General features: G+C 39.4%; 2 protein-coding genes across 3 annotated transcripts in view; both read right to left on the reverse strand.

The window, feature by feature from the left end:
- LOC145488513 (beta-1,4-N-acetylgalactosaminyltransferase 3-like) overlaps positions 1-16020 on the reverse strand; it is a 17816-nt gene extending 1796 nt beyond the window's left edge. Inside the window, exons 1-23 of one of the 2 annotated variants that reach the window (XM_081467396.1) lie at positions 13206-15588; positions 11933-12291; positions 11368-11463; positions 10520-10613; positions 9936-10036; positions 9399-9475; positions 9198-9273; positions 8655-8718; positions 7956-8041; positions 7533-7581; positions 6329-6441; positions 5622-5723; positions 5403-5455; positions 5197-5278; positions 4813-4834; positions 3699-3815; positions 3064-3113; positions 2361-2467; positions 1635-1707; positions 1356-1430; positions 866-944; positions 574-700; positions 1-189 (exon numbers count right to left, since the gene is read on the reverse strand). The exon at positions 1-189 is cut by the window's left edge and continues 1175 nt beyond it. In XM_081467396.1, the coding sequence (XP_081323522.1) occupies positions 87-189; positions 574-700; positions 866-944; positions 1356-1430; positions 1635-1707; positions 2361-2467; positions 3064-3113; positions 3699-3815; positions 4813-4834; positions 5197-5278; positions 5403-5455; positions 5622-5723; positions 6329-6441; positions 7533-7581; positions 7956-8041; positions 8655-8718; positions 9198-9273; positions 9399-9475; positions 9936-10036; positions 10520-10613; positions 11368-11463; positions 11933-12291; positions 13206-13281 (2181 nt within the window). In that variant the 5' untranslated portion in view covers positions 13282-15588 and the 3' untranslated portion in view covers positions 1-86. Of the gene's footprint in view, positions 190-573; positions 701-865; positions 945-1355; positions 1431-1634; positions 1708-2360; positions 2468-3063; positions 3114-3698; positions 3816-4812; positions 4835-5196; positions 5279-5402; positions 5456-5621; positions 5724-6328; positions 6442-7532; positions 7582-7955; positions 8042-8654; positions 8719-9197; positions 9274-9398; positions 9476-9935; positions 10037-10519; positions 10614-11367; positions 11464-11932; positions 12292-13205; positions 15589-15703 lie in introns of those variants that run through there. The other variant, XM_081467395.1, reaches the window with a different exon arrangement.
- A 2472-nt stretch (positions 16021-18492) lies between these two features.
- Positions 18493-26751, reverse strand: LOC145488514 (uncharacterized). The gene is made up of 8 exons (XM_081467398.1): positions 26644-26751; positions 23942-24326; positions 23094-23213; positions 22290-22334; positions 22095-22190; positions 21130-21252; positions 20507-20660; positions 18493-20046 (listed from the first exon to the last, which is right to left on the reverse strand). Exons 1-8 carry the CDS (start codon positions 26655-26657, stop codon positions 18740-18742), a joined length of 2244 nt encoding a protein of 747 aa, XP_081323524.1. The 5' UTR covers positions 26658-26751; the 3' UTR covers positions 18493-18739.
- Positions 26752-27582: the final 831 nt, after the last annotated feature.

Genomic DNA, 27582 nt, shown 5'->3' on the forward strand with positions numbered 1-27582 from the left:
CTGCATTCCGCGTTTTCCTGCGTACTTGAGTCGGACTCCAGGTGTCCAGTCTCTTCTAATCAATATGTTTCACACGGTTGTCCTAATTACAGTCGCGCGTTTTCGTACCAGTCGCTCTTTCTCTCGTGATAGTAATGGTAAAGCTTTGGAAGTCGTAGTCTCTCCACCTCTAAATTGGCACCGAGGGCCCTGAAATTTACACAAAACAATTCAAACTTCATGTGCTTATAGCAGCAAGTTAGGAAAGGAAACTCAGTCGCCTCCTGGCACTTACTTAAACTGTACTATTCAGAGACACTGGGAAATGGAAACTCGCGCGCGTCTGGGCGATTTTCAATCTCGTTCAAAGAGTCTCCGTTTCTTTTGATAACGTAGCACTGGGGAAGAGAATGGATGATTGTTTTTCTGGGCGACCACGCACCGTTTACGAGGGTCTTCATGATTCGCCAAACAAAACAATAGGTATACAACACAAACAATGCGCCTAGCCCTAAAAACAAAAGAGGGGCAGATTAACAAGAACGAAGCAAAATAGAAGTTTTAAAGAGGTGCAGGTCATCTGGTTTTTCTTACCTATCCATTAGATCCCAGTCCTCGCCGCCCCATCGTGTGGTGAATTTCTCTTCGTCCAATCCTCCAAAGCTGTCCCAATCAGACTTGTATCCTCCGAACAAACCATAACCCATCATCTCCCAATAGGCTGAAATACATAAATACCACAAGGGATGAAGACATACATCTACACAGGTCTCATTCAATGTTCATAGAAACAAAAGCATTTACAGCCAAAGAAAAGCGCGCGAAAACGTTCTCTTAAACAAGTCGCTCAAATCTTTATTCAGGCAACGGAGATAATTCATTGTACCTTGCTGATGTGATATGGAGTAACCGCATTTCAACTTTAGAACAGCAGGTGAATAGAAACTGCGGCCTTGAATTGCATGCTGTGCAGGAAAGAACGACAAATGTTAGCGTGTTAATGTTTTACGAGCCCGATTCAACCGCGTACGTTAATTGGTAAATCTTCGTTGAAATTTCTTTAACTTTGACTTCTACGAAAGGGTTGACACAGGCTTAATGATATGTCACGTTATTGAACAATTTTTCATTGCGGGGGGAGTGATTAACGTAGAGGATACACCCAGAAAAACGTTGGAAGGGCTGTGCGGCACGCTGCTTGAAAGAGATAAAAAGTACTTTTTTGAAAATAAGTCTTAAATTTTGACTAGAGTACAGAAACCATACCCTCGGACCCCGCATCCTCCTCAGCTATTCCGTTATATAGCGGTGAAACTGTTCCTATGCTTGGTATCATCCTATGAAGCTGGTGTCATATAACAAGTGCTTGCATTTACCTTGCGTACGATATCAAATACATTAGCTGGAAACTTGATGTGAAGATCTGCTGTCAATATAATACTGTTGGGATCCTGCATGATGTGGAAAAAATAGGTTTTTTGAAATCAGGTATGAATGAAGAAAACCGTTATGCAGGCCTTGGTTTATTACGATTTGCTCAACATTGATCTACGCCCCTAGAAATTGAGACTGATACGCAACGCAGGTGAGAAAACAATATGGACACGATTCGAAAACGCGCATTATGAAAACAATGGACATGTACTATACTTCACCTTGATGTAGCCTACTCCATCGTTTAAAGCCTTAGTCTTGTGAAACTCAGTGAACTTTTGCAAAATAGCAATCCTAGCAGAGAAAAGCCGAGGCGAGGTTAAAAGAAACATTGGAAGTCCTTTTACCATTAAGTAGGCTAAAAGTCCAGGGCAAGACTCCCATGTAAAAAGGACAGGGATGATCGTCTTACCACTGATTTAGGGATCAAAAGGGCAGTTTTGGTACCCCTTGGGGTGTTCAGCCTCAAAAGGTCCACAGTGGCAGCTTTCGCGGACCCTTTAAGGGTATTGAGCAGAAAAAAATACGACAGGAGATATTTGATAACCAACTTTACGAGTAGAAGGTATTCGAAGCAATCGTCTTTAACGCTATTAAAAATTATGAAAGTGTTAGTTAATGTGTTTCTTTAGAATTGATACCTCTTAGGGGTGAAAACATTTCAAGCCACGCCCGCAAAATCAAGATCTTGGTACCTCTTAGGGGTCCTTTTTAAAATTTCCGACGAGCATTCCCCTCCTTATTATAGGGGAGTTTCCCTCCCCCCCGGGGGGGGGGGGGTAAAAGTATCACACCTTAGTAATACGACTTGCTACTCATGTGCAAGTTGACTACATACAACTAACACACAAGTTAAAAGGCATCAATAGCATGAATTTGGGAAATTTTTTTCGGTGATTTTCCCCTCTGGAATACAGAGCTGATTATTCTGAGTGCAAAGGTCTTACCTGTCCTTAATTCCACTCCTTTCTCTAAGTTTAAAAAGATCTGTATCACTGCTATTGAAATCCACAATAACCAGGAAAAAATTGCGATCTCCTCCTTGTTGGTAAATCTTAAGAAAGTAGATAAAACAGCAAATCAGTTTTACACCAGTAAATGTAATTTTCAATGCACAGGTTGCCCCTATTGTGTACAATCTTTAATTATTGTCTGCCTCTGAGCTTAACTGTAAGAATATTTGGTCTGCAGCTTTTTTTTTTTGTTTTTTTTTGTTTTGTTTTGTTTTTTTGCACGATGGGATGAGAATCTAAGAGACTTCTCTAGAGCCCTTGCCCCCTCTCCCCCCACCACACCCCGATTAGATCTTAGTACGACTATCGTAGTCTAACTTCTAACGTTCGTTTGTCGCAACAATTTGCTTTGCGTAAAAAAAGCCAGGGAACCAGCTAGGTTTTTTGGCTTTAAGACCTTAAAGGTCATACATAGCGTTGTAATATTATACCATTTTCCGTTACATATTCTTCTCTCTTTTCAGTTTTAGAAACTTTGCCATGATTTTACTCTCAAATATTCGAAACAGAAGGAACTTTCGAATACGCAACTTCTGGCGCTGTAACTAACAGCTGACTATAAGGTCCCAAAAAAGTCGTATGTACACCTTACTACCAAATGGTCCATATTTTACTTGCTATTTAGCGTATAACTCACCTGATCTAGTTGACTAATTAAAAACTTTATCCACGGGCCATAGTTTTTAACTGTGAAGAAATATCGAAACCAAAGACACAAGGAAATGAGCTTGTAAACAATTCGGTTAAAACCTCTTTGATTTTACATTGTGTTCATCGGTTGGCCAAGACTTAAAAGCCCTAGCCAAACAGACTCGCAAGTAGCCGTGGGTAGCCAAACGAACTCGCAAGTTTCCTCGCAAGTACACGCTAGTAGCAAAAAACCCATTTCAAGGCTACATACCTTGTATTTCATTGGTTAATAAGTTGTTATAACAAAGAATGGACGTCACTCAACTTGCGAGGTCTTAGGTTGGGTGGCCAAACCGTGAGAAACTTGCGTCTACTTGCAAGCAGATTGATCTCTACCAAGGTGAGCGCAAGTCATCGCAAGTCAACGAAAGTGCATGTAAGGCCTGGCCAAACTGATCGCATGAGACTCACAAGTAGACCCAAGTTTTCAACTTGCGTCTACTTGCGAGTCCGTTTGGCCAGGGCTTTATGATTATCATTAATTAGTATAATTATCATAATTATGCGCGCAAGAATTCCTCAGGTTCACAGACAAGAGATAATTGTTGGGATAATTAGATCCACAATCGTTGCACGTCTTACCCGTTATGACCATGGAAACTGTAACATTTCTTCTCCACTGAAATCCCTCTGGATAACATAAAACGCTGCTGTTTTCTGCGGTTCTGTACACATATTCTGATAAACGAACAGAGCGCCCTGAAAATAAAACAAGTTAAGGTGAGGCTGTGAAACTAATCAATGAGGAAGCCGGTCACAAATATGTTACGTTGTAATTTCGTCTTCCTGGTCTCGAGGGGGAAGGGGGAGGGAGGAAGGGTACACGTTCCCTTATAATCCTTAAAAAAAATCGCTTTTTCCTTTTTGTTCCCAATCAATATCCGTTTCTCCTTAACATTTTTGCCAAAGTTCCCGATATTGGTTTGGATATCCCTTGTTCCCTTCAAATATATGACCGTGTTCCTTTGTTCTACAATACCCCTGGGATACCCCTGGGAGTCCCTCTCTATTGGAGTAAACATCAAGTGCTGTTTATCCGTTTCCATTTACTTTTTTGTTTCATCCCTGTTTACATAACACACCATGGAAAGAACAGCCAATCAGAATACAGGAAAATCCTTGAATACTCGATGGTATTACACATAACCTTCCCATCTTGCAATGCATTGATTGTGTTGACCAGTGCAGTTTTTTAGTATACTGACTCACCCAAAGGCTGGTGTGTATTCCGAGAAAATAGCAGTGACTCGGGGAATATATAAACAATAGCCTCCATTTGGCGCGAAAATATGCTAGGATATTTGACCGCGGACATTATCTGTTCCGAGAAACGAACAGTTTTCCGAGAACGTAGCTCGAGGAAACCTGTGAGCTTCAAGGAACAAATGATGTCCAAGGACAAATATCCGAGCGTCTTTTCGCCCCAAATAGAGGCTATTGTGTTCATTATCCTTCAAATATTTTTCGCAACGCGTGCAGTTTTGAAAATTGGGGAATATTCTCGGATATTCCCCAGTTTAAGCTGGAGAATATTCGGTCACGTGACGTGTTTAGACCAATCGCGCGCGAGCGAAAATATTTGATGGATTATAATCCATGGTATAACAGTTGAACGCGTTGCATAACTAATGTCTATTTACGTGTAGGTCTACTAACTCATCACGTCACTGCTCAAAACACTGAAATATAAACGTACCTTTCTGTTTGTCCGTAAGTTCCTGACAAAATAACGATGCCAACATTTTAGCGGTGAAAAATGCAATAGTTTCAATCCAATCAGAGGAAGTATCCGTTCCCGTAGTTAAAGATAAGAGAATAGTTTTCGACTCTAGTTTTGTGGATTAATTATAACTGATTTAGACTCTAAGGTAAGAACTGAAGATGGACCATGAGTTATACAATGATTATTTTATTCAATATACATAGTTTTTCTTTATTTTTATTTTAATTTTCTCGAAGATACTAGCCTATTTTTGGCTATTCAAAATCTGAGATAGAATTAAGTTTTATGTATGTATATGTATGTATGTATGTATGTATTATCGTAAGAGGAATGTTTTGTTTTTTCACACAAACGTACCAACTCTAACAAAAACCGGGTTCCTTTTTTCGGATCATCTTTTGCTTCCACATTGACGATCTCCTTTAAAGAGAATCTGTCCCTGGGATGAAAAAGGTCAAAAAAAATTATGAATCGTTTACGGGATTCTGCCTTGTCCAACCTGCCATTATAACTGACTCTACAACCTTGTAATGTATTAATCATTCTAACTTTTCGTTTCTCACCCTTTTCTCTTTACAAGTGCGTCCATGTATACAGATACAGTTTTCAAAGCCTCCTGAAAAATATAAAACAACAAGACAACAACAAGGTTCCCAGTCAGCCACGCAAGGCGAGATAAAACAGGTCAAACACCCGGAAAACGTCCACCACCTAACCATTCCTGGACTTGTCCGCCCAATAACAAAGAATTTGATTACACTTAATAAACTGTGACGCCTTACACTTTTCGGGAGTTTTTTGTTTCCCCAGCTAATGTGATTTTTAATATCATGTGACATGTTAACATCCGTCCTGTCATCAGGATACACACGTGGATACTGGATCTGCAATATAAAAATCAATATAGGTTAAAGACTCTGAGTTGCGTACACAACAAACCAAAAATCCTATTTCGGCCCAGTCCGTACGCAGTCTTTTAAAAGAGAAAAGAGGCGGGGGGGGGGTACGGGGGGAGGGGGGAAGTCGAAAGGCGTCTCTTTCACTGAAAATCAGTGGCACCGGTTTAAGGGTGGTAATAACGTGTAAACAAATTCCGTACTTACCTCACTAGCATGCGCTATTTAAAGTGTGGTGGTTTTTTCTAAAAAAAGTTACTCATGTCTTACTTTAAGGTACGTACTGTGCATTGTATCATTTTCATTTAGATACAATTATCTTATCCTCTCATTAGCCTGCTACTCGCCCAGACATTTTGTTGCATGTCTGGTCACATGATTTTTCCTCCCGTTAAGACCTGTGCCTTAACTGTTTACTGAGTTATGATGTTTAGGATGATTAGCATTTCAAACTTCTGGTTATACAGCATTTAGAAAAGTTATACAGCGTTCAGAAAAGTGTACTTTTCTTTAGGGCCGCACGAAAACCGCCATGGCGAGTTGGGTTCCCTCGGGAAATATTATTTTTATTATTTCAATTATTAAATACTTACAAAGTTTCCAGAAAAAGCCTCGTTTTCTTTGAGTTTTCGTGAGACCAGAAAAGATGGATTGTAAGGACATGATGGTAACACATCTGACACCTCTGAGTGATGGAGAGTTTCAACTGCAGACAGGAGAAGTATGTTAACCATACCAGCTCTAGCATATTGCATGTCTAAAGATGTGGCAGGCCCAATCAGTCGCAAGAAAAGGAAGCAAGGCAAAGAACAGAGGCGGCGGCGTGGCCTAGTGGTGAGGGCGCTGGATTTGTAATCCGGAGGTCCCGAGTTCAAATCTTCCTCCCTGCCACCGGATGGATTTGTGTCTAGTGGTCCCAGATTCAACTCCTCCATCCTTTGTAAATAGCCAACTGGTCAGCCTTCCGCCAGTTGGGATTTTTAACAAGTTTCTGTTTAATTTACAATATTTGTTTGCTTGTTTCAGTGTCCACAATTAGTACAGCAGTGCTAAAATCTTCCACCCTTAAATAAAGCGATTTCTTTATTTATTTACTTTTATTTCAACGAGCCATCTAAGATGGGCAACGGTGGAGGGGATGATAATACTCTATGTCCACCCGTTCTCGCTCCAGCCTTTGTCAACGCATTTTTTCCTTTCCCTCAGCGATTGCTCTCTGGTACTCTACGCCTTCGTAATTTACACTGAAAGAAACTTTTCTAGTTGTTTTATTCATGTCCTCGACATAATTTTACATTTGGTAGAGTTATATGGTAAATAGTTTACATCAAATTATTAAACGCATGCCGTGAACTGCCGTTTATAATCCCTGGGCTTATACAGCTTCGTATAAGGGCTTTTAGATGGGCTTATAAACGGAGGGGCTTATATCCGAGGGGGCTTACAACCGGAATAAAAACATTGTTTCGAAAACGAGCTATAGCTGCACATGTTGATCGACGTACTTTTTTGTCTCATTTACTGGCAATTAAGCTTCAAAACATCATAATAAAACGAATTGAAAACAGGGAAAGCTAGAGAGGAGCTTTTATTCGGGGGCTTACAACCGAGAATATTTTCTGGTTTACAGATACATGGGCCTATAACGAGGGAGGGGGGGGGGGGGGCGGGGGGCTTATAAGCGGCAGTTTACGGAATTTTTAAAAAGTATAATTGCAGTAATCATCGCGTTGTTCGGAAACTAGCATGCCTAGAGAGTCCCGAGAACACTCCAATACTAAATTAACGCTGTCTCACCTCGAACATGAAAGTCGTCCCTAATGTCGTACTTCTCACGGGTCATGAACTAAAAACAAAGAAATACAATTTCATCAGGAAAGATTTCTATGATGAAGCTTTCAATCTGTAATTTGACTAAGCAACTTCTCATGTTGTCGAAAGTTACAACTGTATGGATGTTCTCTGAATACTTACTGTGGTATTTATCAGTTATATGTTACCAGAGCTTGAACCAGAGCTCAACCCGCTCGATCAAGAGCCGAGCGCAATAACTTGGCATGAGGTGTTGTTCGCCTTTAATGTGAAAAAAGATTTTCTCTGGTAGCATTTGTCTCCTCATCACAGTACTGCATCCCTAGCTAACATCACCATTGTGATCATTGGCTGATCATTATCAAATATCGAAGTAATTATATGATCTGTTGTCTTATCAAGACTTGCCTCGTCATATGCGAATTGCAGTGTTGGGTGATCTTTACCGATGCACAAAACCCGACCATTGATTTCCACTTTGTCTGCTGAATAATCTGGTAAATCAAAATATTCAAATCAATTGAATGCGCTTAGTTTCTATGCAGGACTTCATTAAATAAACTAGTCTAGTCGAGAGGTGCCAATCATCATCAGAATCATCCTCTTGTTGATTATTTTCTTTATTTTTATTCCCAATTATGAAGAGATCGGAGGATCTCAATGGGGTAGTGGCTTCAACGGCTAACGGTCGATACTTTGACACTTTTATGGCCAAACGGTTTATTTCTTTTCCTTGCTGTTGTTAGACATCTTAGAAATTTTGAATCAACATTGTTTTAAGAAGTTAAAAATTTATTTTGATTACTGTAAAGCACATATAAGGTCTCAGGACCATTCAACCTCCCAATCTTTAAGGGAGGATCATTCCTGGATGGAAAAGGCTAATGGTACTAAGCCACAAGACAAGGCACAAAAAAGTCTTGGCAAGAGATCTTGAGACTTTCACTTTCGTGGCTAAATTTTTTCACGGCCATTTTTTTACGGTTAATGGTTACAGTTTTCCAATTGTTGCTCCGAACGGTTGAATTTTTGGTCCGTTTTACGACTAACGGTTCAACCCATTGAGCCTTTCAGATCAGTGTTTCCATTAAATATTCTGATACTCACCTGTATACTGAGAGAGGAATTGTGACTCGATAATCTCCAGTTTTTCTTTTCCTGGCATTTTCCACTGTGTAATAATTCGAGCAGCGATGTGTATTAATATTATTTTTAATAAATATATAATAACATGGTACGTTTTTCACCAATTATTTACGGCGCTTCACAAACATGTTGACAGTGAAAAGGATCCTGAGGAAGTCTCTTGCATGCCGCAGACCGCATGAGGATCTAACTATTTGCAGTAGTCATAGCAACGACGGTACCTTGTCTCCAAGTTATTTTAAGCGCAACTCGAAATTCTTCAATTGCGTTACGGACCTATCTTATCGCTGGTCTAATTTTTATCGTCCAATCTCAATTTAACTAGTCCGAATACTTCCGAATACATTCCGAAGATTGCTACGTCCGCATGGCTTGCCATGTTGCTTAGCAACCTCAGAGACGAAAACGGGCGAGGGGTGAGTGCATCATCTTGTCTGTCGAACTGAGCTGGGAACATAGTGTATACAAGAGTAATGTATGAAATTATATCGGGAAAAAAATCACCGCAACTTCCACGTGGTCTTGGTTGTATTTTTGCTTTTGAAGAACTTCAACATAATAAGCTTTCCCTGCCTCTAATCTGCAAGATAGCAAAAAATATCAAAAATAGCATTTTCCCACATGTCAGACAGAGATCAAGACTAGCTTAAAAATAGAGCTTCTTCAAAGCCACGAACCCAGGTCATATCGTTCAATTATATTTACCTGATATTTTCAGAGATTTGGTCCTTCCGTGAGGTAAACTGTGCAAACTTAGTGGTAGCGCCATATTGATTACCAGGCTGTAAAACAGGAGCAAATATAGCTTTAGCTTTGTTTATGACGTTACATCTACATCTTCATAGATGAATGAGGTAATATAGACACTTAATAAAGACTACGAGAATTAAAAAAATTCACATTTTACGGTGATAAATAGTTACTATTTTTCAAATATTTTCGGTGGCGGACAAGAACCCAGTTCAGGCCGGAAATCTCGGCTAAGATGCTAAACATCAAAATAAATTTCGGAGTTAACATTTATTTGCTACAAAAACCCGGGAACGCTAATTTTTGAAATATAGATATCACTTTGGGAAGAACATTCTCAACATCAGTCCAAGATTCTCTCGTTTTCACTGGGCGTTTTAGGCAAATCGCTTGTCATTTGATAATGGATTAACATTTATTTTTAATTATTTTTTGGCATGTCCTTCAGGCAATGTGTCTGCCATATAACTTTTAATAATGTGGAAGTCTTACATCTCCAAGATACGCGATTTTTCTGGAATGTTTTGGATCGTCGTCCGTACTCAACCAGAGTTCTGAACCATCCGCGGAACTAATGGCGAAAACAAAATCACCTGAAAAAATTGAGAGCAAGACTGACTGAGAAAGCCGGCCCCTGAAAAGGACGGGGGTGCTCATCGTACCCTTAAGGGGTTAACGCGGTTTTGGAACCTCTTTAGGCGCTCAGCCTCAAAAGGTTCACAGCGAGAGCTTTTGCAGTACCTTTTAGGGTATTGAGCTGAAAAAATATGACAGGAAGTAATTTGTTGTTTTAGAATTGGCACCTGTTAGGGAGGGGGATCATTTTCAAGCCACGCCCACAAAACAGGATCTTGTTACCTCTTAGGGATTCTTTTCAATATTTCCGACGACCACCCCTGTCCTTTTTATTTGGGAGTTCCCCTCTGGGAGAAACTATCCGTCGTCAGAAAGTCAAATGAATGAAATATAATCTTTCTGTCTTTGCTGAAAACAACATCCATCTAGTTAGAGCAATAACAGGAATGCAAATAATTGCAAGTAACTTACAGTTGAACTTTAAAGCTACAGCATTTTACCTGTAGTCGTGGGATGAACGTAACCAAAAATCCGTCTTCCATTGAATGTTCTTTTTGTTACATTTGTTTCAAACTTGCTTAGAACATCGTTAACCTGATAGGCATTTAGGGTAATAAGTTAGTTAATGGAAAATTTCCAATCAAAGATTTAAATGTTGCCAGTAGGTTTTATGTAGCGTGCATAGATTGGCTGCTTCGCGCACTCCATCATATTATAAACTATACAATAAACATATTATTTCTCGATGATTTTACTTGTATTTTACAGGATTTTAATCAAGATAATCAACCAATCAGAGTGCCTTATCGCTGGTCCAATATTTTGTAAGTATTGGGCCTCGCAAGGCTTCTACTTCTCCTTTTCAGTTATTTTGTGAAATAAGTCTCATATTAACCAGGTTTTCTCGGGACCGTAATAGAAATGCACAGGTTTCTTTACGCTCGATACAACTGGTCACAAACTAGGAATGAACCATTCCCAGTACAGCCCTCACACTCGGTTAATAAAATATAATAAAAGCTGATCGTGTTCATTTGATGACCCGGCCGAAAAGATCAGTTATGTTCTGAACAGAAGATAATGACAGTTTATATGTTTCCCAGCCTGGCGCGTTCCTTTTGGACAATCCGGATCAGAACTTATGATCCAAGACCACTCAGATCATGGTGCATCAAGGGAAAGTATCGTTCTACAAATTCAAAGGTGCATCGTTTCGTTTGAGTGATTTTGGATCATAAGTTTTGATCCGGATTGTCCAAAAGGAGAACATCCGTAATTTGTACCCATTGACATATCGAGAGAGTGTTTTTGTTTTTTTTTTTACTCTTACTAACTGCAAGTTACATACGTGTGGTTTAAAAGGAAATAGAGGTTCTCTTCTGAGATCATCAACAGCGTATCCACACCATCCGTGCCACTCATGCAGATTAAGATTACCATTCACCTGAAAAACACACTTGAATATCGTTAACAACTATCATATAGTCCGGTTTTCATTTGAGTATCGAAAAGTAATCGGTTTTCATCACTACGCTACACAATTGACTTAAAAAGCTCGCGCCACTTTTTCAACCAATCAAAAGTAAAACCAATCGTGACTCGTTCGCACACGTTTTCCCGCGCTTCGCGTCAGCTACATGTTACGAGTACTTGGCGTTTTGATTGGTTCACTGTATTGTTTTTGTCTTTTGTCATTAGCTAGAGGGATTTCTTGGATTTGGTTGTGCGACACTCAAGTGTATTTTTGAATCTAGATAAATAGACGCAATCAATGAAGCCGTTGGCTTTCAGCTCAGAACATAAAGCGAAGAGAAAAAACTAAAACATACTATGACCAAAATGAACTCGTCAATTTGATGTTGAAAAAAAGTTTTTGATTTTCTCGAACGTGCAAAAAAACCAAGTTCACTCACCGATGTCCTGTTTTTAAGTTGTTTACAGTTAAATTCTGGTACACTTTCGTCGTTACTGAAATCCTGTTTCTTGAAGGCAGCTATGGTATTTTCCAAACCATCTCTTGTCAAAACAGATTTATCCTGTGCTGAAGTGGCTCCCGTTATGAAATCCCGTACGGTTTCATTTGAAGAAGGCAATGGAATAGCTTTTATCGTAATATTCACCGCATCGTTGCGTGATTTATGTACTGTTTCTGCTTTTGTGCTATCAACTAGAATTTCTCTCTCGTGCGTAGAAATTTTTTTGGTTTGAGCTTGAAGTGCAGGAAACGTAGTGGCCAAATGCTGATTGTGAAATTCTTGCGGAGGGCTCTGAACTACAAAATGAAACAAAAATTACTCAATAACACTGCGAGGAGAAGGTGAAAAACGAACAACAGGTAATTAAGTTTTCGCCTCTCACTCGAAGACTCGCTGCATAACAAGATGTGGTATGACCCGGGCTGCTTTCACACCAACCAAAAATACTCAATTATACCAACAGAAAATTGAAATTATGAATTTTATCACATCTTGCATTGCATTGCATTGCATTGCATTGAATTGTATTGAATTGAATTGTATTGTATTGCATTGTATTGTATCACTAGAATGATTTCACAAACCCCGATTCTTATATGCTAATTGGAATCCTTAAATGCTAATGTGCAAGAACAATAGAGCCAGCACGTTCTAAAGTACACCGTTCTAATTTCCAGATCGTTTCTCGCAAACACAAACAACAATGCTTCCAATGTTTTAATCTCTGTTTATCGAGCAGAATCGCTCTCGATCTCATTTCGATCTAGGTCTCGCTTGAAACTTGAACCGATTTAGAAAGCTTAGCTATGTGCCGCGAGCAAAACAGGTTCAAACAGAAACTATATTTTAGTGGTCAAAATGTGTTAAACAAACCTTATATTAAATAGTTCAATTAAATAGCTGAGAACTGCTCGACTAGAATAAATATTGAGCAATGGCCATGGCCTTATCTAAATAGGTATTCACTTTTGTGAGCAAGTCGTTCACATTGTTCATGGTGTCCATGGCTTTCTGACACATTTTTAGATGGGCAAGTTGTGCTTCTTTTGCGCGATCAATCTTTCACTTCTTCTCCTCGTACCTACCATTCTCTTCTTCCGAACTATCTAACGATGAAGCGACCAATTCATTGTCATATTTTCTATTAACAGCTTCCGCTTTTCGTTGACATGGAGTCATCAGCATGGAATACTTTTACTGAAGCTTTTACCTTTATCCTGGTTGTTTTCAGAACGCACCGACTCTTCTTCGATTTCTGCGTCCAATGGGCGCCATAAGTTTGACATTTTGAGAAAAGCCCTGCTTGGAACTTCCTAAAAGGATGACTGCCAGCGCAAAATGATGTTTTTTTTAAAAACAATTTTGCACACGTGCAAAATATGCAAATTCGTGGAATCACTGTTATAAAAAAAAATGGACGTATAAGAGATCCAAGCGGTGGTGTTTAATATTTTGGCATTTTTGTTGCTTTTAATATCAGCACTATCAATGTATGAATACTCAACTAGTGATGCACAAAGTCACTACTGACACCCGCAAGAGCCAACCGGATGCCTTTATTAAATAACAGGGACAGAAGGCGAGCGCGAAGGTTTAACAAGCTTCTGTCTGAGAGGAGGGTAAAAATAGAGCGTTTTTAAAGGAAATGAAAGCTTACAAAGCGAGAGGCCAGATTTGGCGGCACCCACGCTGGCTCATGCCTGTGTGCATGAAGTTAGTTGCCCTTTCATCTGAAAGAAGGGTGAGACTCTTCAAAACAGTCTAGAAGATACGGTGAAACGTAACTTCAACAGTTCTCCACAAATGTCCACAAATGCGCACACGCGCTATTTACGTGCTGAACTGTCTATAGACGCACAGTAATTTTGAATGCCAAAACGAAATTAGTTCTTGTTTAGGCACGTTTTAGCGTGTGCACGTAATCATCCGAGTTATTTCTTCTTGTCATCGAATAACAGACATATTGCAGTTGTTGAAGCTAAGCTTTATGAACGTTTCCAAGCAGCATCTGGAATGTGAACGCAAATTGCTTGTAGATCTGTTCAATGAAAGACTTTAAAAACATCGTGTTTTTTTGTCTGTTGTAGGCGTACGTGCGGAAGTTTTACCTTTATGTACACACTCATTAGCATCGGAGGTTTCTAATTGGCATATAAGAATTGGGGTTTGTGAAATCACACTACTGATAGTCAAAGATAGAAATATGGGCATACGGTCCCCGACGAAATAGAATGCCTGTTCAGTGTTGCATCACTTTTTCCTTTCTAAAGATGCATTTCTTCACGAAAACCATGGTTACAAGTATCAATAAAGATATCTTTGCTTGTGAACAATTGCTGCTTTCATCTCCAATCAGAAAAATAGAGCTTCGACCTTGTCTCTTGGGTCGGGCATTTGCAGTCTTCCCAAAGCTTCACCACACACACAAATCATATTTAAGCCCAACCGCGGGGCATTTGCAACATTGAAAAAGACAACAAAACTAAACAGTGGATGAAGGGGCTTGGATTAGGCCACATTCTACATTAAAATTCAGCATGGCAGCGAGGCTTAGAGGACAAAAACAAAGGAAATTGAATGCAAGTTTATTCATTTCCTTTGTTTGTGTCCTCTAGGACTCACTATCAAGCTGAATTTTAATACATCGAAAGAGCCATAGCTATGGATAACAAAAGAAAGAAAATGGAAAATATACGGACTCTTATATAATTCATTTCCTCGCTGTAAGAACCCAAAGCAACTCACACACCCACGCTAGCTAACTCAAAGGATCTATATAAACAAATATTGTCGCAGGGAAACTGACTGAAAACGAAATTGACAAAATTAATAAAGTAAGAGCAACATTAATTTACATGTTCGAGTGTTTGAATCTTAGAAACGCCTCGCTGCTCTACAAATATCCTTGCCTTTACACACCTTCAGTGGAGAAATAATTATTAGTGTAGACTCTGTATTGCGACATCGTTCCGACAAGCGTAGAAATATCAAGAATTAATGCATTTTCATCTAATGATTGGACCGCAAAATTTTCAAGCTCCCGTAATGTTGGAGTTTTCATTTCATTTTCAAAACGCGAGTGAGCAATATTGGCCAACACGTGATCGTTTATCTCAGAAGTATTCTGTTTCTGAAATGATGAATGTAGAAACCAAGGTATACTGACTATACGCCGACAGGCGAAAGAGCGCTTTTAACAAAGGTTTAGAAGGATGCAGGTTTAATTTTCATCAATTTGGCACTGAGTTGGTCAAACCTGAATTTACTTGACAGAATTTATGATTTTAAGACTGAGTGCTAGTTACTTTTTCGGGAAATTAACGGTTAAATAGTTGACTCAGTTATAATTAAAGATCACGGATTTTAGTTCAAAACATGTTGGACGGACGTGATAACTGAATGTTCAAACAATACTCGCGACGCGGAATTGTGAATAAAAATGCTTGATCTACATAAAATATTGTCATCGGACATTTCAGTTGCGATTAACAATGTTTGTCTGAACAGCAGGCTCCAACATGTTGTTAGATAAAAATGATTTAGGATCGATAAGCCACTGGGCTTTTCATCTCTCTGATCTTAGCGACAGCATTCAAGCCATAATACATGTGCCTTCATCTTTGCTGTTATGTGGGCGATCCCGTTTTGGAGCAAGTATTGAACGAATTGAATCTAAAAAACATACATAGAAAAGAACGCATACAGTACCTGTGCTTTTAAGTGTAGAACAGTCTTCCGTAAAAAAGCCTTTGTCTGATCGCACTTGGACCGCCACAAACACAAAGAACTGAACCAGAACGACAATTCCAGTTAGCCATATTAATGTTTTAACTCGACGTCGTGGGATAATTAAAGCCTGAATTTGGGGCATAAGTTCTGTTTTCCGGTCTTAAAGTTTTGAGAAAAAGGAACCCTTAGAAATTTCGGTGATGTACTGGTTTTGTAAACTCGATTACGTGGAGTAGCGCGCGTTCAGTAGCAATGTTTTCTTTGAAAATCGCTTTTGTCACTGATTTCCATAAACAAAACAGTTTTCGGCGAGATTGCTAAGCAATCGTAACAAGTTGTAGAATAATTCCCACTGATTTAAGCCAAAGAGAGAACTTCTTAATTAAGGTGGTTAAGCCATGGCTGTAAAAAGACCCGGAGGCTTTGAACAAAAAAGGATGACAATTAAAGCTACAAATGAAAAATTTATCTCCAACAAATTGAAATTAATTGTCGATTTCGAAGAATTATATTAACAACGATAAGGCATTGAGGAATAGTCAAGACGAGGCTAATTTGTCAGGTCAAGACTAATTTGTACTCTCGTTTACTTGAAAAGTAAATGTCTTTCTACTGAGTAAGGCCCTGTCCATACTGTGCAGGAGGAATTGAAAACGCAGCTTTATTTTAACGCTTAGGCCTACGGCCCAACCCAATCTGGAGAAATTGCCCACCGAAAACGGAGCTTTTCGAAAACACTCTTTAAAACCGGCGTAATTTAAAATCGCCAGATTTGTGATTTAGTGTGGACGGAAAACATTTTGAAAACGAAACTTTTCGGAAAGGATGACGTCTTGATAATCATTTAATTAACCCAAAAGAAACTCCCCTCATTTTCTCTGGATTAACCCTAGTGTGTGGCAAAGGTGGGGTACCAATCACGTATCACGCTGAATTTTTCTATTAAATCACGCATTACAGGGAAAGTTTTTCACCAATCATGCGTCACGTAAAAAGAAGTACATCGTCAATTTTGCTTTCTCGACCCTAAAAGCTTCGTTAAAAGAAGAATTTTACTGATTAAACCACAAAAATGCATCGGCAAATATGTGACCTCTAGCTCACGCGAAAACGTTCCTTACAGTGTCCGTTCGAACGACTGAACGCACGGCAGGAAGACTAGCCTGCGAGCAGGCTCCCAGCGAGGGCCGAAAAAAATCCGGCGGGGCCGGAAAAAAAAATATCAGGCGAGCAAAGCGAGCCGTTAAGCGCGGAAAAAAGAATTCCGCGAACTGCGCTCATCCTCGTCAGCATTCCGCTCTCGGCTCTCCCCGCTCGCCCTAGACCACACTCGACTAGCTCGCACTAAACCCACTAATCCAACCGGGAGCCTGTTTCCAGGCTACAAGTGGATAATTTGAATGGCGATAGTCAATTTACTTGTTTACTTATCTCTTAAGAACTCTTGGTTCTGCATGAGGTGATAACCACTGAATATAATGAGTAATGACTCTAGAAACAATTTAATGAAATGCAGACTCTGAAGGTAAATGTGAGGGATTCATGAGATGTCGGCAGTGTAGGTATATGTAGGGGATTAATGAGATGTAGGCTGTGTAGGTATATGAGGGGGATTAATGAGATGTAGGCTGTGTAGGTGTATGTGGGGGATTAATGAGATGTGGGCTGTGTAGGTATATGAGGGGGATTAATGAGATGTAGGCTGTGTAAGTATGACTAGGGGTAAGTATATGTAGGGGATTAATGAAATGTACGCTGTGTAGTTATATGTGGGGGGTTTACTGAGAAGTGGGCTGTGTAGGTATATATAGGCGATTAATGAGATGTAGGCTGTGAGGGGATATTGGGGGGATATTTAGGGGGATGGTTGAGAAAGGATACTTGATTATATATCCAGGAGATATTGTTTTAAGAGAGATCAAGAGAGATGTGTATATTGCGGTGGAGTTAACTAGCCGCCCAACCATCCGGGTGGTGTCGCACTTATAAAGCGAAAGAACAAAAAGGCTTGGCTGTAAGCCAATGAGAAAGCACTGACGTCAGAGCCAAACTGGACAAACGAGTTCCTGACACCGGCTGGATTTGATTATTCAAAATGGCTGACATTAATATAATTTAGCCTCTTAATATAAGCCTATAATATGCTAATTTGCCAAACATTCTTTATATGCACGCTTATGTTCTGTAACGGCTTTGCAATTTATGCTATACATATGGGTTATTGACCAAGCTTGTTCGGTCAAGATGGCTGGATATTGGCCAAGTTCATTTTTTGCGAGTTTATGGACCTCGACTCCGTCTCGGTCCATAAACTCGCAAAAAAAGAACGAGGCCAATATCCAGCCATCTTGACCGAACAAGCTTGGTCAATAAAGGATTTATTATATGGCTTTCGGGGAAATTTTTCTTGCGGGGCACGGCGGGTAGTCCCGAGCGGGCAAGATAGCCCCGTCTTGCCCGCTCGGGTAGCCAATCACAGCGCAGGATTTGATTCATCTTGCCCGCTCGCGGAGCTTGCCATATAATAAATACAGTTATATATTAAAATACGCGTTCACCTTGTGTATCTTGAGTTACAACAGCCAGATTAAGCCTTCACCGACGACGTTCGTTTAAGGTTCTCTCTACCATCTAATATTACACGTTGCAGCGAAATGGTAGTTCAAACTCTTCGACAACGTCTACCGTCTGCCAATGCCTAGAGCGAAAGCAATAGTAGAAGTTTGTTCATTCAAAAAAGTGATTTCGAAAGTGATTTCCTCAAGGGGAACTTTGCTGTACATCGTTCGCATATCTCTATTAAAATGCGAGTAGAGCGAGATGCGGCAAAAAAAAACGCCGCAAATGTAAAATAAAATGACGGTGCTCAAGGCGCCAGTCTCTGAGTAGCGGTTTGCATAATTCCACTCTCCTGTTTATTTCTATCGCTGGACATAGTTGTTTTGAACACATCTAGCTTTTCTCTACCATGCCCTGAAGTTCTGTTCAGTAACTTGCAGGGTCTTCGTTTGTCTGTCAGAAATCAAGATCATCGTAAGTGACAGGCCCTGAAGCTCGTCTCGAAACCGCAAACACTTCACTCTCCTTCTCCGCCGGCTGAGTGTCATAAAAACTGGCAAATAACTTGCTTTTATTCACAGATTTCCGTTCCTTTTTAGATTTTTTTGCCTGCTCGTTCACGGCCTCTGTACTGGGAATTTTCGGAGCACTTCCTTTCGCTCTCCCCGCTTTGTTTTTCTTTTTCCCTCTCTTGCTTTTCTTTTTGTTTTTATTTGATTCCTTTGCAGTCCCTTCTTGTGCTTTCTTCTCCATCATTTCCAAGTCCTTGGCCGGTATTGGAGGAAACGTGCAAGGTATTCTCCTTTCTCTAATCTGCCAAGGCATAAACAAATTACACTCTATTGCTGCCCAGGGAATCTCAGCTGCGGTGTAGTTGACTACAACTGGTGTTCTTGCTTTGTGAAGATCATAAGAACACTTTAACGAACTTGAATTTGACACCACGCTCTTGTACAAACAGCCGTGGATCTCTCCCGACTTGTGAGACAAGATGAACTTCCCCTCAGGAAGTCGCTTCAGCGCTTGAAAAACTTGAAAGACCATCTTCATTCCTTGAGCGGGGTGAAAACCCGCTCCTTGTTGCACGATATCGTTAATGGAAAGCTCATCAACTCGTAACAATTTTGAATTGAAAACGTTTATTCTACCGCAGATAAGTTTGGTATTCTGCCGGATGTAACTAGACAGCCAGAACCTTGCAGCCTCGCTGCATGTCAGCTTCTCGTGGCCAAAGTTTGGTTGATACTCCAGTTTTGGAAGAACACTAAAAAAGGAAAAGCAGTTTTGTTTGCTTGGTTCCGCCCTGTATGCGTCCACACTACACCGTATCAAAACTTTTAATTTCCCGAATTTCCAAAGATTGTAGACGTAGAACTTCTCTTCTGCGTTTAAAGAAACCGAACCGCTCTCTTTTTCGAGATTCTGAACTGTCGGGTCTACACCAGACTCAGTCAATTTTGTCTTCTTCGTCTCGGCAATTTCATCTTCTCTTTCTGTCGCTCGTCGCTTTCTGCTTTCTGAATCTGTTCGTTCCAGCCCTAAACCAGTAGAACAAAACTTTCCTGTCACCTTCGCATTCAAGCCAGCATTTCTTTCTGTGCCGTCATCAGTAGTTGTGTTACCGCCGCCAGCTTTCTGACAAACCAATCTCCGAAAGACAAGTTTGTAGAACTTTGCGTTCACTTCACGAGGATGGACGTTTTGCGGCGGCAGAGGCTTGTCAATGAATATCACTTTGTGGATGCTGGATTTATCTTGATTGTCTCCAAGAGAAAATAAATAAATAAATTAATGAATGAATGAATGAATGAATAAATAAATAAATAAATAAAACAAGTAATGTTTTTTTTTTTTCTTAACCTCAAGATAGAGATTTGGACGACAAAATCTGCCTGGCAGGACAAGTTCACTGAAAAATCGCACGCAAAAAGGCATTAAGTACAGGGAAAATTTCCCTGTACATGCAGACGGGCAGAAAACGCTTCCCCATGAATCTCTCAGCGCATTTCTAAGTCAGATGCAATTTCGATTCTAATTCTCCAATTCATAACAGCACAAACACTCAAAAGAACTCCAAAAATTAAGACGTTAGCGAGGGGCAATGAGGATCGTGTTGCTAAGCAACACCTTTGATGAAAAGGAAGAAAAAGCACCTTTGAGGAAAACCATGGGCTCAGACTGGAAGAAAACAACTTCTTTCAAGCAGCTTCGCTTTTTACAAACCTTGTTGTCGCTGAACAGTGATGGGTAACTGCCATTGTCGGCGGTAATCTGACGGCTGATTATCCAGAAGCGTGTTCAATCCACTTGATGAGATCACGATATCAACTTTGTGCTTCTTAGCCAGACTGACAGCAATTGGATCCTCACTTACTACCTGTGGGAGGGAAGGAATGGAAGGGAGGGGAGGGTGGGTAACTCTGTAGGTCAGTAACAGAAATTACCATATATGGCTGGCTCCGTGAGCGGGCAAGATGAACTGAATCCTGCGCTGTGATTAGCTACCCAAGCGGGCAAGATAGTGATATCTTGCCATCTCGGGACTACCCCTGTGTCCCGCGAGAAAATAGTGTTCTTTTACCATATAATAAATCCTTTATCGACCAAGCTTGTTTGGTCAAGATGGCTGGATATTGGCCTCATTCTACTTTTGCGTGTTTATGGATCTCAACTCCGCCTCAGTTCATAAATACGCAAAAAAAGAACTTGGCCAATATCCAGCCATCTCGAGCTCATGCTTGGTCAATAACCCACACAGTGTATAAAGACATGAGAGAGTAAACATGGTAATACAAAACAAATGCATTCAAATTTTTCAATAATAGAAATAAGTTATCATCAAATACCTTAGGTGAATTGGGTTTTACTGCAGCTGATGTCATGACTGTTGTGTTCTCGTCTGAAAGAGCTGAGACTTCTGACAACACAATGTTGGTGTTTTCAGGCAAACTCAACTTTGGAACATTTCCCTGTGTTAGCAACAATCCATAATTTCACGTTTCAGGCATAAATTAGAAATTCACAAAGTAGGATTACCAATGCCTAAATTCAGTTGTTGATTTAGATTGATTTGGAAAAATTACACATTCATAATCCTTCTCTTCTTAAATTCTTTCAATGGTGCACCAACAGTCAGCCTGTAGAAAGGTAAAGCTCCAGGATAAATTATAATATAACATTTCTTGTATCACAAAGAAAATTACTCCATTGTGATTGGTTGAGAGCAGACCAATTTATTATTAATTGTTTGCAGTGCATTGTAAATTAACACACGTTTTGTAATTTTCTCAGTCATGTAATAAATGAGAGATCATATATAGACCACCTTCATAAATGGCAGCCAATTATAAATTCTTTTGCAAGTATTAAAATTAGCCTTACTAACTTCATTTTGAAGTTGGTAATTCAAAAGAATTTTTTACTCTGAAATGAGTTCAATGCATACAAAAGAGTTTTAAATTGGCAGCCATTTATGAAAAGGGTGTTTATGAAAGCTCAAGCAATTAAAGATTTTCAATACTCATGATAGTTGAAAATTCTTTCAATTTTGAGAGAAAATAAATATCACTTATAGTGTAAACCCTTAATTGTACTTGCATTGATACAACTACCAATATTAGTAGGAATAGATTACAATGACCAACTGTGCATTCACAGTAAAAAACTCAAATTACTCCAAGCCATTAGGCTTTTGGGGTGTGTGATACAAATTGGGATTGCCAGTTAAGAATTTAACTGGGAAAGCAGATGAATTTCTGTATGTTGTTTCATGTCAAAACAGAAAATCCCTCCAAATTTTTAACTGACTTACCACTTGCAGTAATGTGTGCTCAAAAGTTAACACTGCATCTGATTTGAAGACAGCACCAGCAGCTAATCCGATTGTCTCCTGCAGTGAGTAGAACCGCTACATGACAAAAAGGCAAAAATGGTAAATACAAGACATATTCTTCTCTATGGAAAAAATAACAATTCACAGATCAAACAATGAGGGTAATGTACTCACAGGGTATTTGTTGATGCTGTCATTAAATTTGCCTTCAACTTCCATCTGAAGCAATATAAAGTAAAAGTACTATTACTGTAAACCATGAAAGAACACTTTCAATTGGCATTGAGGAGAATGAGTGCACTATAGTGAGAGCACAAGCCTCCTTGTCAGTTCAATGTGACCTGTCCCCTGGCATTGAATTCTGGCCCTGGCATCAAATGCCGGTTCAGTTTCTTGTCAGCTTGTCCAGTTATCCTCCCTCCTCAAAAACCAATACGCTGAATTCCAATTTGATCTAGTATGTGGTCCCAATTAGTACATGTAGTAAGCTTGCTAGAAGCTCAACACACTAAAAACTTATTTTGTTTATCACAGATTGCTTCTTCTTAACTCAACCTTCACTTAACTCCAGTTTCCAGGCGACAAGCAACTAAGACTAATGCTACTCCTCCTTGGTCCTGAAGGGGGTAGTAACTTATCATAGGGTACCCTCCCCCACCCCCTCTGAAGCAAGTAGCCAATTATACACCTGGCCCCAGTTGTTCAGAGGGTTGATAACGCTACATGTATCCACTGGGTAAATCACTATCACAGTGGATAGCATGGTTTATTTTATCAACACTTATCCTCTAGATAGCAATTTACATGTATCCAGTTAATAGCGCTGGTTAAATTTCAACTACTGGGGTCTGGTTAGAAAGAAGCACTGTTTTAAAAGAGTAATGTTTGCTCAAACCAGTATCATAGGGTCCATTACTAGACAGTGCAGCTTCCACATTGTCCAATAAGAAATTTTTTTCTAGATGCTGCATAAGTTACCTTGAAATAATTCCAAATGTCAGGGTGAATGAAGTTATACAGATGATGATTGGTCTTTGCATGAGTATGTACAAACTGTTGGTATTCTTCTTGTTCCATCAACACTGCATTCTTTATATCCTGAAAACAACAAGACAACAAAACACAGTGTGGGCTAACAGAGAACAGTCAAAACTAAGCAGTGTGAAGCAATGAGTTTTGTTGAGGGAAGAAAACAAGGGATCTTGGAACATGACTGTTTACCAACAACAAACCAGACCAACATACATGTACATGCATGATGCTGGCTCCAAGATTTAACACTGGGCCACACTGGGCCTCTCTTGTGCAAGGCAACAGCTCTCAACTCTTACTATTAGGATGCAAGAATATCACTAGGAATCTCACATCAAATTATAAAATTATAAAGTGCAGTTTGATATTTACAGCACCGAGTGTCGCTACACAGCTTTCAAGAGGGATTCATCTCAGGTAAAACTACTAAATTTGGACTTCAAGTTACGTATTAGTGTCAATTTACAGACTCTCTGTAGCTTTTTCCCAAGTTGTTATTAATACACTTTAGACTAGAAAATGCACCACTCACAAAATTTTAACACAACTTCATCCAGAGCTTAAGAGACTCAGAGGATATTGATTACATCATTTTTTGGCTTTTAAAAGCGTGGTTGTTTGTGCAAACAGTCATTTTATTTATATGCTTAAACGAAAATGACACAGTAGCCTGAAGATATGAATTTTATTTTCGTCTTAAAAACAATAGTTTACCACTCAAAAATATAGTTCAGATCTTTGGCCTCTGTGTAATCTCCTCAATGTATTAATTTAACTGTAATGCAGTCACAAACCTGAACAGCTTTCATTTCCTGCAAATCCACGTTAGCTAGCTGCCCAGATCTCAATGTCTCAAATACCTTGAAAAACATTTTCTGACTTTCAATGCTTATTTTTGAAATGAAAGGGAACTCCATGGCTGGACCAAGGCAAGCTGGGGCACTGTTTGATCTACTTTTCTCAGCACCAGTTCTCTTAGCTCCTTTGTTCATCTTGTACTCAGCAGCTTCTGGAGACCCCATGGTTATGTCATGTTGTGGCAAGCTATTTTCTTCATCTTTGTCGGGGCTAAGATGTTTTTCTAGGAACTCCACATAGGATGGCTGACATGAATGTTTCTTATAGTTTTCTTGAGTGAAAAAGACCTCATGTTGAGTTACTGAAGATGGAGTTTTTGATCTGAAAGATAAAAAAAAAAATAAATAAATGTGTGGTTCCAGAAAATATTCATACCCACCCACAGAGGGTCATGGAAATTCTGAAGGGGTAGGGGCGTCTAAAAGAGGTAAATTTCCGAAGGGGAAGGGGGCTACTCAAAGAGTTCTTTGCAGTGGGTGTGAAATGCGATTGAATGAATACTACCATACTTTCCCAATTGATTCAGGTAACCAAACCAACAGAAATGTACCATCCATTGAAATAAATGTTAGATTCTTTGTCATATATTTTCCAATTTTCTTGCGACACCGTATGACAGATGACAATCCTGGAGTATCGTGTTTGTTGGACATTGAGTTGAACAAAATACGGACGAAGAGTTGCAGCAACACATGAACAATGAAGTTGATGATATTTTATACTTTGAAGATCATGCTGTATTTAGCTTAAATGCAGCTCAGATGCTTTTTCCAGCATTAATCATAACAATTACAATTTCCTCAAATGTGATTGGTGCATAAACTGCTGTATTTTGCTCTAATTAATCTGCAAAGCTGTAATCGGACAGTTACATGAGCCAATCATTTTTAGTCCTCTCCACTAAATCCACCAATCACAACATTGATTGCAATTACTATGGTAACCAATTCAAGAGACTGACTTTGTAAAATTGTGGAGGTTTAGTCTCTGGTGACTGTTTTGAAAGAAACTTAACAGCCATTTTGCAAGCTATTCTCCATATTTTTAATTATGATATTTAAAAATGACTATTAAATGCTCTTTTTCAAATGAATTTTTGCTTTTGTGAGAAATTGTAATTGTTATGATTAATTGGTAACAGGACATCGTGTCATCCAATTCAGTCTGTAATCACACTCGTGATTAACAAATCGGACTCCCGCTTCACGGTCGTCCAATTTTGTTAATCACTTGTGTGATTACAGACCAAATTGGACTCCACTCAGTCCTATTACCATTATTAATCATGCTGTCAATTACATGTAAATGAGATTCATTCTTTGTTTATTTCATTTGATACTCATACAAAATTATTCCCCGTTTTGGGCTTGCCGTAACTAGGTTATCACATATTTTCATTGTTATCCCAGTAGCTAATAGTTTGCTTTAAGTGAGCAAAGTCGATTCAAAGCCATTTGTCTTGAACTATATGTAAACATGGACAGCGAAGAGCATTGTAATTGGAACGGTAGCCGAGATTTCAGTTGGTCATTTATCAACTGAGCAATGCGTGTTTCATGTATGAAATGTACATATGACAATTCAAAAAACTAAGGCATAAAATGAATTTACTATCATTTACAAAATACAGAGACAAAGCGTATGACTTAATTGATGTATTCCTTTGGTGAAAGAAAAATAAAGCGACATGTGGGAAACAACTGTTTTGAAAAAAAATGTTGCATAACGACTTTACTGCATGTGTAAAGTAATTGGATACGTTGTTTCAGCCAGGCATAAATTAAAACTTCGACTTGGTTATTCAAAAGAGCTTTATGTACATTCCGAGATTCTTGTATGAACTTCCTTTGTGAAGAAAAAGTCAGCTGCTATGCCAGCGCTTCCAATTCAGTTGTTTATTAGTTTAAACACTGGTTCAAACATTTCAACATGACATGTAGGAATGTGACGCGTCTGCAGTCTACCGTGAAAAAGTACGTCTTTGTCTACAATGTGACTAGAAACAGCTGTCGCTAAATTTTATTACAATCAATGAGTTAAGTCGTGTCTTTTATCGATACAGAATTTCCAAGGGGTAGGGGGAGCCCAAGTAGAAAAATCATGGAATTCCAGAGGGTCGGGGGAGTACCGTGATGCCCCCTAGAACGGAAAATCCTGGGGGGTGGGGGGTCAAACTGGAAAAAACCCTCCGTGGAGGGGGTATGGATATCTTCTGGAACCACACAATAAAGTGAGATAGAATAAACCATCCGCTTTACTTCAAACTGAAGATAATTCTTTCTAAATAATAACAATAATAATAATAACGAATATTTTAACAGGATGATCTATCAGTGTATTAAACACTATTATCACAGGGGTCCTGTAAAAGAAACTATAATGGAAATACAATAAGGTAAAAAAGGCGTGTAAAATTAGTAAAGACGTTCACTTCAGCATTTGTTTAATTAAATTCTTGAAGTTATGGATCTAAATTCGATTGGTAGTTAGCATACAAGAATTGGTAACATACAAGAACGACATTTTAAACATTTCATTCCCGGATTACTAAGCCCTCCGTTCTTATACTCTATTTGCAGCATAAAGATATATGAACTCTCGACTGTAGATAACATCACAGGATGTCCAGTATACTTACCGTTCTGGGTCCATGTGCTGTGTCTATGTTGGAATATTTCTTAAAATAGGAATGAAACGCACACGGTGCGTTCTGCTTTGTCGTCCGCCATATTGGTTATTGTTCGCGAGAGACTGGTGACCAAACTAGAGCTTAGATCTCCTCGGTATTTCAGGTTAAGTCCCAGGCCCCGCTTGTTTGAAGGATCCCAAACGGTGGTTGGTAATCGAGCCTATCGCTCTGGTCCCAGTTGTTCAAAAGGTGGATAATGCTATCCACCGGATAAATCTCTATCCAGCGGATAACTGTTAGCAAAACAAACCACGCTATCCACTGGATAGTGGAGCGTTATACATAGGAGCTCGCGCTTCTCCGCCGACATCATTGAAACTTGAAAGGAAGACGAGGAAGAGAAAAGAAAAGGGGTTCTTCTACTTTTAAACTAGTAGTAATCAAAGATTATGAGAGTACGTTCGACGCCCGCTTTCAACGCCGTTACTTTAATATATATTCCATAAATGATTTCACTAGCTGACTTTCTAGCTCTGTCTATTGCTAAAATCAACATTTTTCATCAACAACCGAGGTTTTAGAGACAGATATGCATAGTGTCAAAGTCCATGCTTTTGAAGAGCTCCCCCGTATAAACGACGATTTGTTGATTCGTTGCGTGACGGCGCCAGTTTCCGTAGACACACAAGTTTAATAGAACTAAAATATTAGACTACGAGTAGTCCCTCTTTCGCTTAGTCCGTCCTGCGTGACGCAAAAGAAAACCTTTTTTTTTTTTTTTCTGGCCTTTTTTTTTGTTTTGTTTTCTGGCGGTTTTCTTTCGCGTCACGCACGACGGACTAAGCGAAAGAGGGACTACTCGTAGTCTACTAAAATATTTACATTTATAGCCTTCAAATTTCGTGCTAAATATTCTCACATTAACTGGTAATGTTTAAGCGTAAAAGC

The sequence above is a fragment of the Orbicella franksi genome, chromosome 5 (genome assembly GCF_964199315.1).
Source record: "Orbicella franksi chromosome 5, jaOrbFran1.1, whole genome shotgun sequence".
NCBI classification, from domain to species: domain Eukaryota; kingdom Metazoa; phylum Cnidaria; class Anthozoa; order Scleractinia; family Merulinidae; genus Orbicella; species Orbicella franksi.